This window comes from Salmo salar, chromosome 25 (genome assembly GCF_965601325.2).
Source record: "Salmo salar chromosome 25, fSalSal1, whole genome shotgun sequence".
Lineage (NCBI taxonomy): Eukaryota > Metazoa > Chordata > Actinopteri > Salmoniformes > Salmonidae > Salmo > Salmo salar.
The window spans coordinates 3,417,675-3,434,067 of record NC_138315.1 but is presented as its reverse complement, the minus strand read 5'-3'; the positions used below and the strand labels follow the sequence as shown (position 1 = coordinate 3,434,067).

At 40.2% G+C, this 16,393-nt stretch overlaps 1 protein-coding gene across 21 annotated transcripts in view; it reads left to right on the top strand.

Moving 5' to 3' along the window:
* The window catches only part of LOC100380858 (E3 ubiquitin-protein ligase MYCBP2), a 354,690-nt gene that overhangs the window by 205,355 nt on the left and 132,942 nt on the right, over positions 1-16,393 (top strand). For 17 of the 21 annotated variants that reach the window (XM_082968826.1, XM_082968820.1, XM_082968823.1 and 14 more), the window contains 7 exons: positions 2,215-2,441; positions 2,538-2,621; positions 2,735-2,831; positions 3,175-3,367; positions 5,887-6,203; positions 12,281-12,502; positions 12,955-13,146. In XM_082968826.1, coding sequence (XP_082824952.1) covers positions 2,215-2,441; positions 2,538-2,621; positions 2,735-2,831; positions 3,175-3,367; positions 5,887-6,203; positions 12,281-12,502; positions 12,955-13,146 — 1,332 coding nt within the window. The remainder of the gene's footprint in view (positions 1-2,214; positions 2,442-2,537; positions 2,622-2,734; positions 2,832-3,174; positions 3,368-5,886; positions 6,204-12,280; positions 12,503-12,954; positions 13,147-16,393) is intronic. The other 4 variants (XM_082968836.1, XM_082968833.1, XM_082968835.1 and 1 more) reach the window with 1 other exon arrangement.

The following is a 16,393-nucleotide window of genomic DNA, read 5'->3' as shown; positions in this document are numbered from 1 at the left end:
ACGTAACACAAAGTTCATACACTTAATGTTAGCTAGCCAGCCATCTAACGTCAGCTAACGTTAGCTAGCTAACAGCAACCTTTAACTTGGGGTCTTTTGTTTAGACATCTAGCTAGGTAGCTAAACAATGAACCAGAATCCCAATCCACAGATTACTAGCAATACAAACCTATTGTCATAGCTAGCTAAAGTTAACAAAATAGGTTCAATGTTAGCTAGCTAACATTAGGCTATAACAAGCAATGCGAAATGGCATTCTGAGAAAACATCACAAACGTTACACACAGTTCATACATGTAAGTTAGGAAGCAAGCCATCCAACGTTAGCAAGCTAAAAAATGAACTATAATCCCAAACCGGAGTACTAGCAACATAATTCGATTGTCATAGCTAGTTAAAGTTAATCAAATGGATTCAATGTTAGCTGGCAAGCCAAACATCGATCTTCAGCTGGCTAGCTAACAGCAAGCTTTAACTTGCAATGAAAACAACTTTGACAAAATTAGAAATCATAATTAACTGTAACTAGACTCTTACCCATATCATGTATGAAAGCTTCACGGCAGACTGCAACCCCTTTCACTAAATAAGACGTCCTGTGTCGTTTCCGTTTTGCATGTACAGCTTGCTTGGCCCATTGTTGTTGTGTCAAGTTACTCCAGTTCACACGGACCGTGTGCATTGCCATAAGATACATCTTAAGCTTTGGCCCCTACCCAAACTCGGACCATTTTACTCACCCTAGCAGAGCTGGTTAGGCTGTTTTCATGTTATCCAGAGCGTTGGTGACTGTAACGGTGCTCCTGGCAACAATTGAATTATGTTTTTTTTTGCCAACGTTTACTGACACTGGCCATTTTCAACCAGTATGGAGCGTTCGTAAATGTATCAGTTATTCTGCGCTCTGGTACACTCAGAAGAGAGTGATCTGAAACATTTGTTGCAGTGATGTTCTGTTGAAATGGATACTTACATACTGGAGTTTTCTAAAATGTAATACGCTATACATAAAAAAAAAAAAGCTGCGTTACAGGATTACCTGACCTGCTCAAATTGACAGATGCGTGCTATGTGGCAGACCAATCCAAACTCGTCTCTCGGCATGTCCAGCCCACTCATTATATCAGCCAATCATGGCTAGCGGGAAGGTTGCTGTTTTTTTCCTGTGGCTTAACCAATTAGGCTCCTAATTAAACAATTTTATTCGTATTTACAGATGGCATACACGTTTGTTATTAAGGCACATGAAAGTTCACATGTTCGAGAAGGCATTTCTGCCCAAAAAACGCATTTTGATAAAAAACACGTTCAAACGGCTCTCCTGTTTAGTCGTGACTTGTGACATACGCCTAGTTTCCTGAGACGGTCATATTTGATAAAATAATTTATTTGTTTTCTTTTCATTATATCTAAATTGGTCCTAAAATTCAAAATCAAATAGCTAAATGATCCATAGTATGACCATCTTAAAACAATTCCATATGTCAGCTTAGACCCCCCACCTCCCCCAACGGCTTAGACTTTTAAGAATGAAACACTATTACACAGAGTGAGTCCGTGCAACTTATTATGTGACTTGTTAAGCAAATGTTTAATTCTGAACTTATTTAGGCTTGCCATAACAAAGGGGTTGAATACTCTGACTGACATTTGAGCTTTACATTTTTTTTTGTTTGTAAAAAAACAAAAAACAATTCCACTATGGATGTAGGCCAGCGACCAAAAATGTTAATTCAATCAATTTTAAATTTAGGCTGTAACAAAACCATCTGGGGGAAAAGTCTAGGGATGTGAGTACTTTCTAACGGCACTGTATGTATTTGACATTGTAGGACGGTAATTTATCCTATTTACCACCAATCTGTAGTACCCAAATGGGTCATGCGCAGCACTGATGGCTGCCACACCAGTCATCACACCCAACCGCTATCACCAATCTATATTTAACTTATGTTGTCCTATTATGTTATCTATGTTACCTATGTAATCTCAGTAGTTTAAGTACACCGCCAAGATCAAGGTTAGTAGGTATACTAGCATCAACTGTTTTTGTATTTATCAATGTATTCATTTAATTGCTATGTTCTGTGATATTGAACAAATTAGCCAAGAGCTGAAATCATGCCACAGTCCGAATAGAGGTCTATTCAAGTTCTGCTGGTAAGGTTGACTCTTGTGTGTTGTCACTGACTTGTGTTGTGTGTTACTCCCCAGTTGTTTGAGCTGGGGCCTGATGGTGGAGACCATGAGACAGATGGGGACCTCCTGGCTGAGACTGACGTCCTGGCCTACGACTGCGCTGCCAGGGAGAAGTACGCCATGATGTTTGACGAGCCGGTGCTGCTGCAGCTTGGCTGGTGGTATGTGGCCTGGGCCCGGGTGTCTGGGCCCAGCTCAGACTGTGGCTCCCACGGACAGGCCACCATCACCACAGATGACAGGTACCTACTGGAGTCCATAGAAATACAATTACTTGAACAGATATCCCCATTCCTCATTGTACATTGTGAATTATGTGAACCTACTCCTTTTTGCAGTGTGGTCTTTCAGTTCAAGAGTTCCAAGAAGTCAAACAACGGTACCGACGTGAATGCAGGCCAAATACCTCAGCTATTGTACAGGCAAGTCATTTTCCTACACTCCTAATGTTGCCTGAATAGTGGCCCGTATATTGATGAACTTCAAGTAACCAGCTTTGTAATGAGAATGTAATGTGGTTGTTTTACTACTGCAGACTTCCGTCGAACGATGGTAACGCAGCCAAAGGGAAACAGCAGACCAGTGAGCCGGTTCACATCCTCAAACGCTCCTTCGCCCGAACCGTCTCAGTGGTACGTACCGTACTCCTGTGTTTCCCCTAGCTAGACTTGGTCCAAGGCAAGCCGCAGATACCCCATAATCAGAACACGGGCTTGTATGATAGCAATATTGAAACCAATTGTGTTCATCAGGCACCAAATGGAAGAAATGGATTTAAACAGAGGAGCAGCTACTTGGACTGGTCCAATAAGAAACACTTATTTTAGTTTTCTGTTGCCAAATGTTTGGAAAATGTTTCCATTGTATGCCCTATTGAACATCACCCTGGAGTGTAATATAGTATTTGTTAGGATGTAAGCTAGTTTCATTAATAGGTTGTAAGTAAAGTTTTCACCCCCCCCCCTCTCCCTGTAGGATTGTTTCGAGTCCCTGCTGAGTATCCTCCACTGGAGCTGGACCACCCTAGTGCTGGGGGTGGAGGAACTGAGAGGCCTGAAAGGCTTCCAGTACACGGCTACCCTGCTGGACCTGGAACGTCTGCGCTTTGTAGGGACCTGCTGCCTTCGCCTGCTCCGTGTCTACATTTGTGAGATCTTCCCCATCTCTGGTAGGGTTACAGAGGTGCACACATACGTGGGTAGACACAGAAGTATGCATGGACACACACAAAGGCGCATGTACTGTACCGTAAATTCCGGACTATAAGCCGCAACTTTTTTCCCAGGCTTTGAACCTCGCGGCTTAAACAATGACGCGGCTAATATATGGATTTTTCCCGCATTCAATTTTTTATATTTTTTTAAACACATTCTGTGATGTGCTCAGTTTTTTGGCGGCATGAAGCTTTCATTAGACCAATGAAATTGCCGAACGGGTTAAGATCAAACAACTTCTTAGTTTACTGTTTAGAATAAATTGAGCGCTCTCAAACTTCCCATCATTCTGATTACAGTAGTCATTTTGTCACCCTCATCATGGCAAAGACACGGAGAAATGCATATGATGCAGCTTTCAAGTTGAAGGCGATTGATCTGGCTGTTGGAAAAGGAAATAGAGCTGCTGCACGGGAGCTTGGTCTTAATGAGTCGATGATAAGACGTTGGAAACAGCAGCGTGAGGAATTGACTCAGTGCAAAAAGACAACTAAAGCTTACTGCTAATTTTTTATTTTTGTTACAAGCCGTGTTTCGTTAAAGCCTATTTATTTTTGTTACAAGCCGTGTTTCGTTAAAGCCTGTGTAAAGTTAATTTGTTTCAATGTACCGGTAGGCACCTGCGGCTTATTTATGTGCGGCTTATTTATGTTCAAAATAAAAATAAATTATTAATTAATTCGTGGGTGCGGCTTATATTCAGGTGCGCTTAACCTCTATGGGCTAGGTGGGACGCTAGCGTGCCACCCGTGGTGCACTCCATCAACAGCAGGTGCATTTCAAGAGCGGCAAATTTGAATCCAAATAAATGTCAAAATTCAAATTTTTCAAACATACAACTATTTTACACCCTTTGAAAGATAAACATCTCCTTAATCTAACCACGTTTTACGATTTCAAAAAGGTTTTACGGCGAAAGCATAAATTTAGAGTATTTTAGGACAGTACATTTACAAGAGTTGTGTGTAATGTTTTGTCAATTCAAAGACAGGGTCACCAAAACCATAAAACCAGCTAAAATGATGCACTAACCTTTTACAATCTCCATCAGATGACACTCCTAGGACATTATGTTAGACAATGCATGCATTTTTAGTTCTATCAAGTTCATATTTATATCCAAAAACAGCGTTTTACTATGGCATTGATGTTGAGGAAATCGTTTCCCTCCAATAACCGGCAGTCAAGTCAGCGTCACAAATTAAATAATTAAAATTAGAAAACATTGGTAAAATATTATATTGTCATTTAAAGAATTATAGATTTACATCTCTTGAACGCAATCAACTTGCCAGATTTAAAAATAACCTTACTGGGAAATCACACTTTGCAATAATCTGAGCACTGCGCCCAGAAAAATACGCGTTGCGATACAGACTAGACGTCATGTTGGGGAGATCTAAAATCGAAAATACTATGTAAATAATCCATTACCTTTGATTCTCTTCATCAGATGTCACTTCCAGGTATCACAGGTCCATAACGAATGTAGTTTTGTTCAAAAAAGCTCATCATTTATGTCCAAAAATCTCCGTCTTGTTAGCACATGATCTAAGCCAGCCGGACTTCTCGTCATGAACGAGGGGAAAAAATATATTTACGTTCGTTCAAACATGTCAAACGTTGTATAGCATAAATCATTAGGGCCTTTTTTAACCAGAACATGAATAATATTCAAGGTGGACGAATGCATACTCTTTTATAACGTATTGGAACGAGGGTACCCAACATGAACTCGCGCGCCAGGTGTCTAATGGGACATCATCGTTCCATGGCTCTTGTTCGGTCAGATCTCCCTCCAGAAGACTCAAAACACTTTGTAAAGGCTGGTGACATCTAGTGGAAGCAATAGGAAGTGCCAAAATATTCCTCAGCCCCTGTGTTTTTCAATGGGATAGGTTTAAAGGTAATACAACACATCAGGTATCCACTTCCTGTCAGAAAATGTCTCAGGGTTTTGCCTGCCAAATGAGTTCTGTTATACTCACAGACACCATTCAAACAGTTTTAGAAACTTTAGAGTGTTTTCTATCCATATATAATAAGTATATGCATATTCTAGTTACTGGGTAGGATTAGTAACCAGATTAAATCGGGTACATTTTTTTTATCCAGACGTGCAAATGCTGCCCCCTAGCCCTAACAGGTTAATAGTCCGGAAATTACGGTACACACAAACACAACCATTCAGGTGCTCATAGTACTACACAGGTAACACACACACAGGTAATACGCACACACACAGGTAACACATCACACACACACACACAGGTAACAAAAATATGGAAATTATAGAAAATACAAAATCAAGAATCCAAGTTGATACCAATGATTTTGCTACATTGAGAGACCTTACATATTATAAGCGTTATAATAAAGTCTCATAGTTATAGCAAGTAATGAAAATACCCGTCAGCTTTAAGTAAAGTTTCTGAATGTAACAGCATCATATTGTCCCTGGTTTAACCCCCAGGCCGCTGTCCTATTCCTGTTCCCCCCTCTTCCTCCTCACCAGCCAGCACCAAGGCGGTGGTGGAGGAGTCCAGCAAGCTGGCGGAGTGCGTGGGCAAGACCCGTAGTTTGCTCAAGAAGATCCTGTCAGAGGGCATGGACAACTGCCTGACCAAGCTGGACAACGACCCCCAGGGTTACCTGTCCCAGCCCCTCACCCTGCTGGAGGCCGTGCTGCAAGAGTGCCACAACACCTTCACCGCCTGCTTCCACTCCTTCTACCCCACGCCTGCGCTGCAGTGGGCCTGCCTCTGCGACTTGCTCAACTGCCTCGACCAGGTAGGTCTAAGAGAGAGGGAGCTCTGTGGGTTCAGCAGTAAGTTTGTTTGCTCAATTCCCACATGGACTGCATAGACTTACAGATGTGATCAAATATATTGTCACCCTTGCACTTTACAATTGACTGAAATACAGCGGAATGTTTTGTTTTTTCTTTGATAAAATTGTAGCAAGACTATTTTTACCCTGTAGGCTCCTGCAATTTACCACAGGTGAAGTGAATTACACAGTAAATGAGAATAATTGCCCCCTTTGTGACCGCATTTTTATTTATTTTGGCCTTTTTTTGTTTGGGTACAGTATTCAAATTATTATAATTTCATATTAATTGAATATATTTTCCATTCAGTATTGTTCACATATACTGCATATTTGTACTGTACGTGTGGGCTGCCACAACAACAAAAAACATACAAATACTAAGTATTGATCATGTTTATCATTTTACAGAGTTTAAGTAATAATAAATACATTATGTAAAGGAGAAGAAACTAAACGAAGCGGGCCGCCATTCCCAACCTCCCATCCCATTCCCCCAACCCCACCCAGCCAACCTGTCTCCTCCATCCAACCTCCCGGAAGCCATCAGTGAATCCCAAACCAACCCCTATCGTGTCGGGATAGCACTTCACTCTGAAGCCTGCATGACCTATGTTCCCTCAATTTTTTTACGGCACTGAGGAAATTTCAGGTCTGCTGTGCGCAAACTTGAACGTTGTGAAAATTCTTTGCAACTTCCAGCATGTGTTTAATGTGAACACTGAGGCTGTACCTGTTTTAAGTTTGTTTTAACAATGGCCATGTAGGCTACTGTGGCTATTTGATGATCATAATGTAGAGTGGCCTACCATCAAAAACAATGGAGAAAATGCATTCCATAACATTTTAACGTGGTTGTTCTGTCATTCAGCATACAGTAGCAGCTAATGTGTGATGTTCAGTGTAGGCCTAGATTCCATGGGAATTTTGAAGAAAATAAAAGTGCTGGGCTTGGCATTAGCCAGTTTATCCACTTGTCCTTCAGACAAGGATGTGACAAATTGTTTTTGTCTTTGATGCAAGAAACCACTTTACAATAAAAATTATTTATTATTCCCATACCATTATTACAGAGAATCAGACAAATTATGCTACCCTCTGCCGATTGGCTACTTAGCTTATTCAAGCCTGTCTCTAAATACAACACTGCCCCTTTAAGACAAAAAAAAATAGTTTTTTTACCTTACTCTGTTCAAAGATGTCTAGAAATGTACACATTTTGTGCTTTTGTAGAAAGCAATCACTCCCCTATTGCTGACAACAAATGCAATCATATCGAGAGGTTCCAATGACGAATTTGATGCGGGCCACCCGTCCCAGGTGACTTCAGCAAAGATGGCTGACAAAACATAACGTCATAACGAGTCAAGCTAAAAATGTACAATTGAGAGGAATATGTTAGTTAATGTAGAGACAAACGACTACCGTAATTTCCGGACTATAAGCCGCAACTTTTTTCCCACGCTTTGAACCTCGCGGCTTAAACAATGACGCGGCTAATATATGGATTTTTCCCACTTTCAATTTTTTTTTCTCCAAAAAAACACATTCTGTGACGTGCTCAGTTTTTTGGCGGCAAGAAGCTTTCATTAGACCAATGAAATTGCCGAACGGGTTAAGGTCAAACAACTTTTTTGTTTACTGTTTAGATTAAATCGAGCGCTCTCAAACTTCCCATCAATCTGATTACGGTAGTCATTTTGTCACCCTCATCATGGCAAGACACAGAGAAATGCATATGATGCAGCTTTCAAGTTGAAGGCGATTGATCTGGCTGTTGGAAAAGGAAATAGAGCTGCTGCACGGGAGCTTGGTCTTAATGAGTCGATGATAAGACGTTGGAAACAGCAGTGTGAGGAATTGACTCAGTGCAAAAAGACAACTAAAGCTTTCAGAGGGAAGAAAAGCAGATGGCCCGAACTAGAAAATGAGCTCGAAGACTGGGTCAACACACAGAGAGCAGACGACCGAGGTGTTGCGGCTTATAGACATGTGCGGCTTATTTATGTTCAAAATATATATTTTTTTTTAATTCAGTAGGTGCGGCTTATATTCAGGTGCGCTCAATAGTCCGGAAATGACGGTACATATTTTTTGTCATGAAGTTAATTTACGAAAATGGCTATTTAGCAAGTTTTTTTTCAGCCATATCCAATACCAGGTGTATCAAATTCATTCATTATAGCAAGCAGGGAGCAGGTTTCAAACCCTCAACATTCTAGCCCGAAGTCCAGAACGATCTCGACTGTGCCCAAATGTGTTAATTGGGGTTGGGGCCGATTGTGGCTAAAAAAAACGTTATCAATTGGAATCTTTAACATGGAAAGAGGAAAAAGTATTATTATTAGTTTTTAACAAGAGTACCAGGATGGGCTATTAGCTGAACAATAGACTATTCAACCTTTACTAAAGAACTGTCCAATAGCTGAGCTAGGTGTGAACCACCCCCACCCCCTCCCCAACTTGCAACAAATCATTTTCAGGACTATCTAGAAAAAGCAGCGGAGATGTGCAATAGGTTTCTAAGAGGAGGCTATTCTCCACAATGTGTGGATGAAGCTTTTAATTTGGCATTGGGGAAAAACACGAGATGAACTGCTACAAAAAAAACGCTAAAGAACACTAATGTTTACAACCATATATACTTTGAACTCGCGAAAAGTGGGAGATGCGGTCAAGAAACACTGGCATGTTTTATTTACGCGATAAATTGGTTCATGCTAACTGCCAGCTACAAAAGAAAATCAGACAGAATCAGCCAGAGTTTCACCCTCCAGACATTATTTCCTAAATGGCTTAATGATGAAATGCCTATGTATGTTATGTTGTACATTTGAACATGAATTATGCCCCTATTTCAGACTACTCTGACGTTTTTCTTACACGGCACCCAATGATTTATGAAAACTTGCTTGGTAGGTCGATGTCCTCATTGTGGTTTCACAGACATGTTTAATACGTTTTATGTACACACTTTATTTGAATATTTATGAAATGCATATTGTTATATTTGGTACCACTTATTTATTTTTCCTTCGCCTCCAACCCCTTTCGATGCGTGGAACGGATGTGGGTGGGGCTAGGTCTACATAAGGGTGCTAATTTAAAAAAACTCACAAAAGCTCTGACGAAGGCCGTGAGGCCGACGCGTAAAGTTTATTAAAGATCAGTGATACTATCAAGAGCAGTGCGGGTTCCTTCTTTTTCCTCATCTTATCGGCTGTTGCCGTGCACCTGCAAAAAAGATAGCTCAGATGTGCGAATGCCTTTTGAATTTTCAATTTCTTCGGAGCATAGACCTATATAACTTAACTGGCTGAGATAGGCTATGAGGCTTAACAGCCTAATAGAAGTAGGAATTTTTTATTAGTTCCACTTACAATTGCAACTGGTCAAAAATGTAGCATCCTACATAAAACAATAATTTAAAGAAAAAAAGTCTGCATGTTCGAACTAAAACAATTTAACCAAAAAGAAAGTGCACGTTTGTAATTCACAAACTCTAAAAGTAATTGGAAAGGTAGATACAAATTAGGGGTGACATTGTGGTTACAATAATGTAGCCCATCATGCAAATGATTCCTATTAGCAGGACAATAGACTTTTTATAGCCCGGCTACTGTTGTGAAAAGCCCTCAACATGCAATGTATTCATGCTTAAGTACTCTAAAGTGTTATATTTATAACTCAAAACAGTCTTTCTTCATCAACATCTTTATGCTTTCGTTGATCTTCTTGCTTTTTCTCTGTAGAAATTTTGAGCAAATTGCTCAAGGGCCACAGTTGATTCTTCTGTGAAAATGACGTTATTGAATGTCTCGCCAGCTTTGATCCATGCCTGGGCCTGCAGGACGCACATTTCTTTGTTTGTCAGACGAATCATTGGGTCATAGCTACAGAACAGTATTAAACAAGCGAACACACATGGTTAATGTTCTGAGAATTAAAAAATTATATATATATATATATATATATATATATATATATAATATAAAACATTTCTTACCAAGCCGTGATGCCCGCAGATTACAGATTGCCTTTGCCGATCGCTCATCATCTTCATTCATCAGTGAGTCAATGGCTTGAATAGTCATTGACTCACACTCACGTGTTGAAAAGGAACGAGATGGAGTCACGATTCATGCCAGGCACACCTGTGAGCTCTGGAACTCTACCTCCGACAGGCAGAGTCAACATACAGAACGTGGCGGGTTTGTCAGGTTTTCGGTTCACCCTGACATTTCCATTCCTCTTCTGACAACAGAACTTGACCAACTGCTCACCAGGCACAGCAAGGGCCGCCCGGACCGTTATGCTGTTCTGCTATTCCAAGGATATGTAACCGAAAAGCGATACCACGAATGGGCACAGAATACATAGCCTTCCCTCTGTGGCCGTTGGAGGACTATATTAATATCTAAGGGGCATTTTCCTTACATTTAGAGGATTGGAGGACTCTATATTAATATCTAAAAGGGGCATTTTCCGTTAGATATTCTCAGGCATTCTCACAGATCCTAACGGAAAATGCCCCTTAGATATTAATATAGTCCTCCAATCCTCTAAATGTAAGGAAAATGCCCCTTAGATATTAATATAGTCCTCCAATCCTCTAAATGTAATTATTGGTGGAGAGTCGCATCATTAAAAAAAATCTTTAGCTAAATAGCCCAGTACTGTACTCTCGGACATCACGTAGAACAGTGCCATATTTTCCGTTCCATCCTAACAGAAACCGAGGGTTTTTTGTTTTTCATGGAATAGAAACACCATAATATTAATCAAATGAATTAAGCAAGTACCATTCAAAAGTTTGGACACACCTATTCATTGAAGGATTTTTCTATATTTTTACTATTTTCTACATTGTAGAATAATAGTGAAGACATCACAACTGTAACAGCTGTTGCCCATCATGCAAATGTTTCCTATTAGCAGGACAATAGACTTTTTATAACCCGGCACTGTTGTGAAAATCCCTCAACTTGCAATGTATTTGATGCTTAAGTACTCTAAAGTGTTACATTTCTAACTGAAAACGGCAGTATAGTATTTCTTCATCAACATCTTTATGCTTTCGTTAATAAAATAAAATAACGAGAAAAAGGACATTCAAATGCAGATGTTTATTTTTCTATTAATCTTCATTTGGGTATTGGTTAGACAAGAATTAGAAAATTAGAGTGCTGAAATGTTTTGCGCTTAGTTTCGTTGACAGTCTCTCTCTAGTCATGGTTTTAAATGTTTTCAAATCTCACAGTATCAACTTTGCTGTAGCTTTCTGCTACGTTATTGCTGACACGGTCACCTGAACCATCCGATTGGCCAGCGGTAGGCCTATAGTGCCCTTGATTTGCTCTCTGGGCCTGCCGGGAAGGTTAGTTTGTACCTTCAGACGCATGAAATGGACAAAGTTAGACGCACAAATATCATACCCCCCAGAAATGCTAACCTACCCTGTTATTGTCATGGTGATATGATATTTGTACGTCTAACTTTCTCACTCATCATTATTCACGATTCGTTGAGGATTATCCGTAATCATGGCAGCATCCACATTAATGTAGAATTGTTTAGAAACATTATATTCTTATTTACAAGAAAAGTGACTGCAAATGCATCCACATGAATGTGATGTGTTTAGAAACATATTCTGTTATTTGCAACAAAAGTGACACACTACATTATTTACAATTCATTTCTATTGGGCACAAAATAATCTGAAACACAACCAAAACAAAGAGCAAATGCATCCAACAAATGTGTAGCATTTCAAATCCAAAGTGCTGGAGTACAGAGCCAAAACATCAGAAAATGTGTCAATATCCCATTACTTTTGGAGCTCACTGTATTAGTACGTATATACTGTGTCTTGGTTGCCATTTAAATTGCTCATCTAAGCTTTTGTGTACAAAAATAATCTAGAAAATACATAGCTAATGATAAGTTAAGGTCAAATGCATTCTGGCTCTAGTTATCGCATCTCTTTAGTGAAAGTTTACCACCTCACCCACCCTTTCCCCTCTCACTTTCACCAGGACATTGCTGAGGCCAATTTCCGCACATCGAGCAGCCGACTGTTAGCGGCAGTGATGTCTGCGCTGTGCAACACGTCAGTCAAGCTGACATCCATCTTGCCCATTGCGTACGACGGCGAAGTGCTGCTGCGCTCGCTGGTCAAACAGGTCAGCACGGAGAACGACTCGGCGCTCGCCCATCGCTTCCCCCTGCTGGTGGCACACATGGAGAAACTCAGCCACGTGAGTAAACACCAAAGGCAGTGACATTTTGACACAATGTCTGACCAATGAGGACCCTTATTCAAAAAGCGTCTCCCAGTAGGGGTGCTGATCTGGTTTCAGTTCCCTGGATCCATATCTTATTAATTATGATCTAAAAAGCAAAATTTAGGTCAGCACTCCTACTCCAATACTTTTTGTGAATATCCCATAACTAGCACAGGGTTTAGCCATATCGCTTAACCTATTTTACTGTTGTAACACTCACCTATTAAAATGTGTTATCATTGAAATGGACATGTAACCTCAGTCTCCTGATTTACCATGTTGTGCTTATCACATAGAATTTGATGGATTCAGTGGATTTGTCTTTCATTTTATTTTTTATTTTTTTTTACAATCAGAGAAGACACAGTTGCTGACCTTTCTCGATGTTGTTAAACTTTCTCTCTTTTCTCCTCTCCCCCTTTCAGACGGAGGAGAACCTGATGGGGATGACAAGTTTCAGGGAGGTTCTCGAGAAGATGCTGGTGATTGTAGTGCTGCCAGTGAGGAAGAGCCTGAGAAAGGAGGTGGAGCTCTTCTCTCCCCACCTGGTCTCCAACACCTGTGGCCTGCTGGCCAGCATAGTCTCTGAGCTCACAGCCTCTGCACTGGGCTCCGAGGTAAAGAACAAACACAGACACGAGCAGGCATGCCGGCACACACCCACAGACCCCAGTTCAAATATAGTGCTCTGTTGGGGTTGAGAAGTCATTCAGTTGAGGTATCCGCCATTTACAGTGCATTCTATTCCTCCCTACCTCAATCTGTATGGTTTCTTAGCAATTCTAATATTCAAGGTTAATAAAATCAAATGCTCTTCAAATATACATAACATTTAATTGTTATGCTACATACAGTATCTGCATCAATATATTTGTTGAAAACTATTCAATCAAAATGGAGGAAGCTAAAAAAAAATGCAGAATTACTTTTGTTGTTTACAAGATGCTGAGTCACTTCGGGCAGTGACGTCTCTCACTCTGTCCATCCACTTTTCCGTCTGTTTCGCTCTACCCTGCAGCTGCCGGCTGCATTCTCAACACTCAGTCTCAATCACTCTGGCACCCTGCAGTTTGGCTGTCATGACAACAGCAAACACAGTTCTAAAACCCTTGTTCACGTTGTCAAGGAAACTGCTTTTCTCCCTATAGGGACTTGGGCCCGGTTGCATGAAACACCTTAAAGTTAATTTTCCCCTTATCCTTTCCCTTAACCTCTCTAGGGGAGGTGGTACGAAATCGTCCAACACTATTCAACAGCCAGTGAAAAATCAGAGCGCCAAATTTAAAACCTCAAAATGTCATACCGTAATTTCCGGACTATTGAGCGCACCTGAATATAAGCCGCACCCACTGAATTAAAAAAATATATAATTATTTTGAACATAAATAAGCCGCACATCTCTATAAGCCGCAGGTACCTACCAGTACATTGAAACAAATTAACTTTACACAGGCTTTAACGAAACACGGCTTGTAACAAAAAATAAAAAATTAGCAGTAAACAGTAGCCTACCATGAAAGTCATTGCTCCAGACCAAGCTCCCGTGCAGAAGCTCTATTTCCTTTTCCAACAGCCAGATCAATCGCCTTCAACTTGAAAGCTGCATCATATGCATTTCTCCGTGTCTTTGCCATGATGAGGGTGACAAAATGACTACCGTAATCAGAATGATGAAGTTTGAGAGCGCTCGATTTAATCTAAACAGTAAACAAAAAAGTTGTTTGACCTTAACCCGTTCGGCAATTTCATTGGTCTAATGAAAGCTTCATGCCGCCAAAAAACTGAGCACGTCACAGAATGTGTTTTTTTAAAAAATTATTATTTGAAAGCGGGAAAAATCCATAAATTAGCCACGTCATTGTTTAAGCCGCGAGGTTCAAAGCCTGGGAAAAAAGTAGCGGCTTATAGTCCGGAAATTACGGTAATTCAAAGTTCTCAAACAGGACTATTTTACACCATTTTATAGATACACTTCTCCTGAATCGGACCACGTTGTCCGATTTCCAAAAGGCTTTACAGTGAAAGCAAAACATTAGATTATGTTAGAGTACATAGACACAAATAACCACACAGCCATTTCCAAACAACTAGCATGCATCACAAATACCCAAAACACAGCTAAATGCAGCACTAACCTTTGACGATCTTCATCAGATGACACTCCTAGGACATCATGTTACACAATACATGCATTTTTTGTTCAAACAACTTCATATTTATATCTAAAAACAGCATTTTACATCGGCGCGTGACGTTCAGAAAATATTTTGCCCCCAATACTGCCAGTGAATCAGCGCTACAATTTACAAAAATACTCGTCATAAACGTTGATAAAATATTAACTTCTCTAGGGTCGGCGGGACGAAATCGTTCCACCTACGTAACAACCAGTGGAATCCTGTGGCGCGTTATTCAAATACCTTAGAAATGCTATTACTTCAATTTCTCAAACATATGACTATTTTACACCATTTTAAAGACAAGACTCTCGTTAATCTAACCACACTGTCCGATTTCAAAAAGGCTTTACAACGAAAGCAAAACATTAGATTATGTCAGCAGAGTACCCAGCCAGAAATAATCAGACACCCATTTTTCAAGCTAGCATATAATGTCACAAAAACCCAGAAGACAGCTAAATGCAGCACTAACCTTTGATGATCTTCATCAGATGACACACCTAGGACATTATGTTATACAATACATGCATGTTTTGTTCAATCAAGTTCATATTTATATCAAAAACCAGCTTTTTACATTAGCATGTGACGTTCAGAACTAGCATACCCCCCCCCGCAAACTTCCGGTGAATTTACAAAAAATTTACTAAATTACTCACGATAAACGTTCACAAAAAGCATAACAATTATTTTAAGAATTATAGATACAGAACTCCTCTATGCACTCGATATGTCCGATTTTAATATTGCTTTTCGGTGAAAGCACATTTTGCAATATTCTCAGTAGATAGCCCAGCATCACAGGGCTAGCTATTTAGACACCCAGCAAGTTTAGCACTCACCAAAGTCAGATTTACTATAAAAAAAAATTGTATTACCTTTGGTGTTCTTCGTCAGAATGCACTCCCAGGGCTTCTACTTCAATAACAAATGTTGGTTTGGTCCCAAATAATCCATAGTTATATCCAAACAGCGGCGTTTTGTTCGTGCGTTCAAGACACTAGCCGAAAGGGTAAAGAAGGGTGACGAGCATGGCGCATTTCTTGACAAAAAAATTCGAAATATTCCATTACCGTACTTCGAAGCATGTCAACCGCTGTTTAAAATCTATTTTTATGCCATTTTTCTCGTTAAAAAGCGATAATATTCCGACCGGGAATCTGCGTTTAGGTAAAAAGAGGAAAGAAAGTAAAGCACGGGGTCGACTCGTGCACGCGCCTAAGCCCATTGTCCTCTGATCGGCCACTTGCCAAAAGCGTAAATGTGTTTCAGCCTGGGGCTGCCTAGATATCATTCAGCTTTTTCCCGGGCTCTGAGAGCCTATGGAAGTTTCACGTTACAGCAAAGATCATCAGTCTTCAATAAACAGAGACAAGAAGAACAAGATCTTGTCAGAGAGGGCACTTCCTGTAAGGAATCTTCTCAGGTTTTTGCCTGCCATATGAGTTCTCACAGACACCATTCAAACAGTTTTAGAAACTTTAGGGTGTTTTCTATCCAAAGCCAATAATTATATGCATATTCTAGTTACTGGGCAGGAGTAGTAACCAGATTAAATCGGGTATGTTTTTTATCCGGCCGTGTCAATACTGCCCCCTACCCCCAACAGGTTAAACTGTCATTCAAAGAATTATAGATGAACATCTCCTTTATGCTAACGCTGTGAAATATTTCAAAATAACTT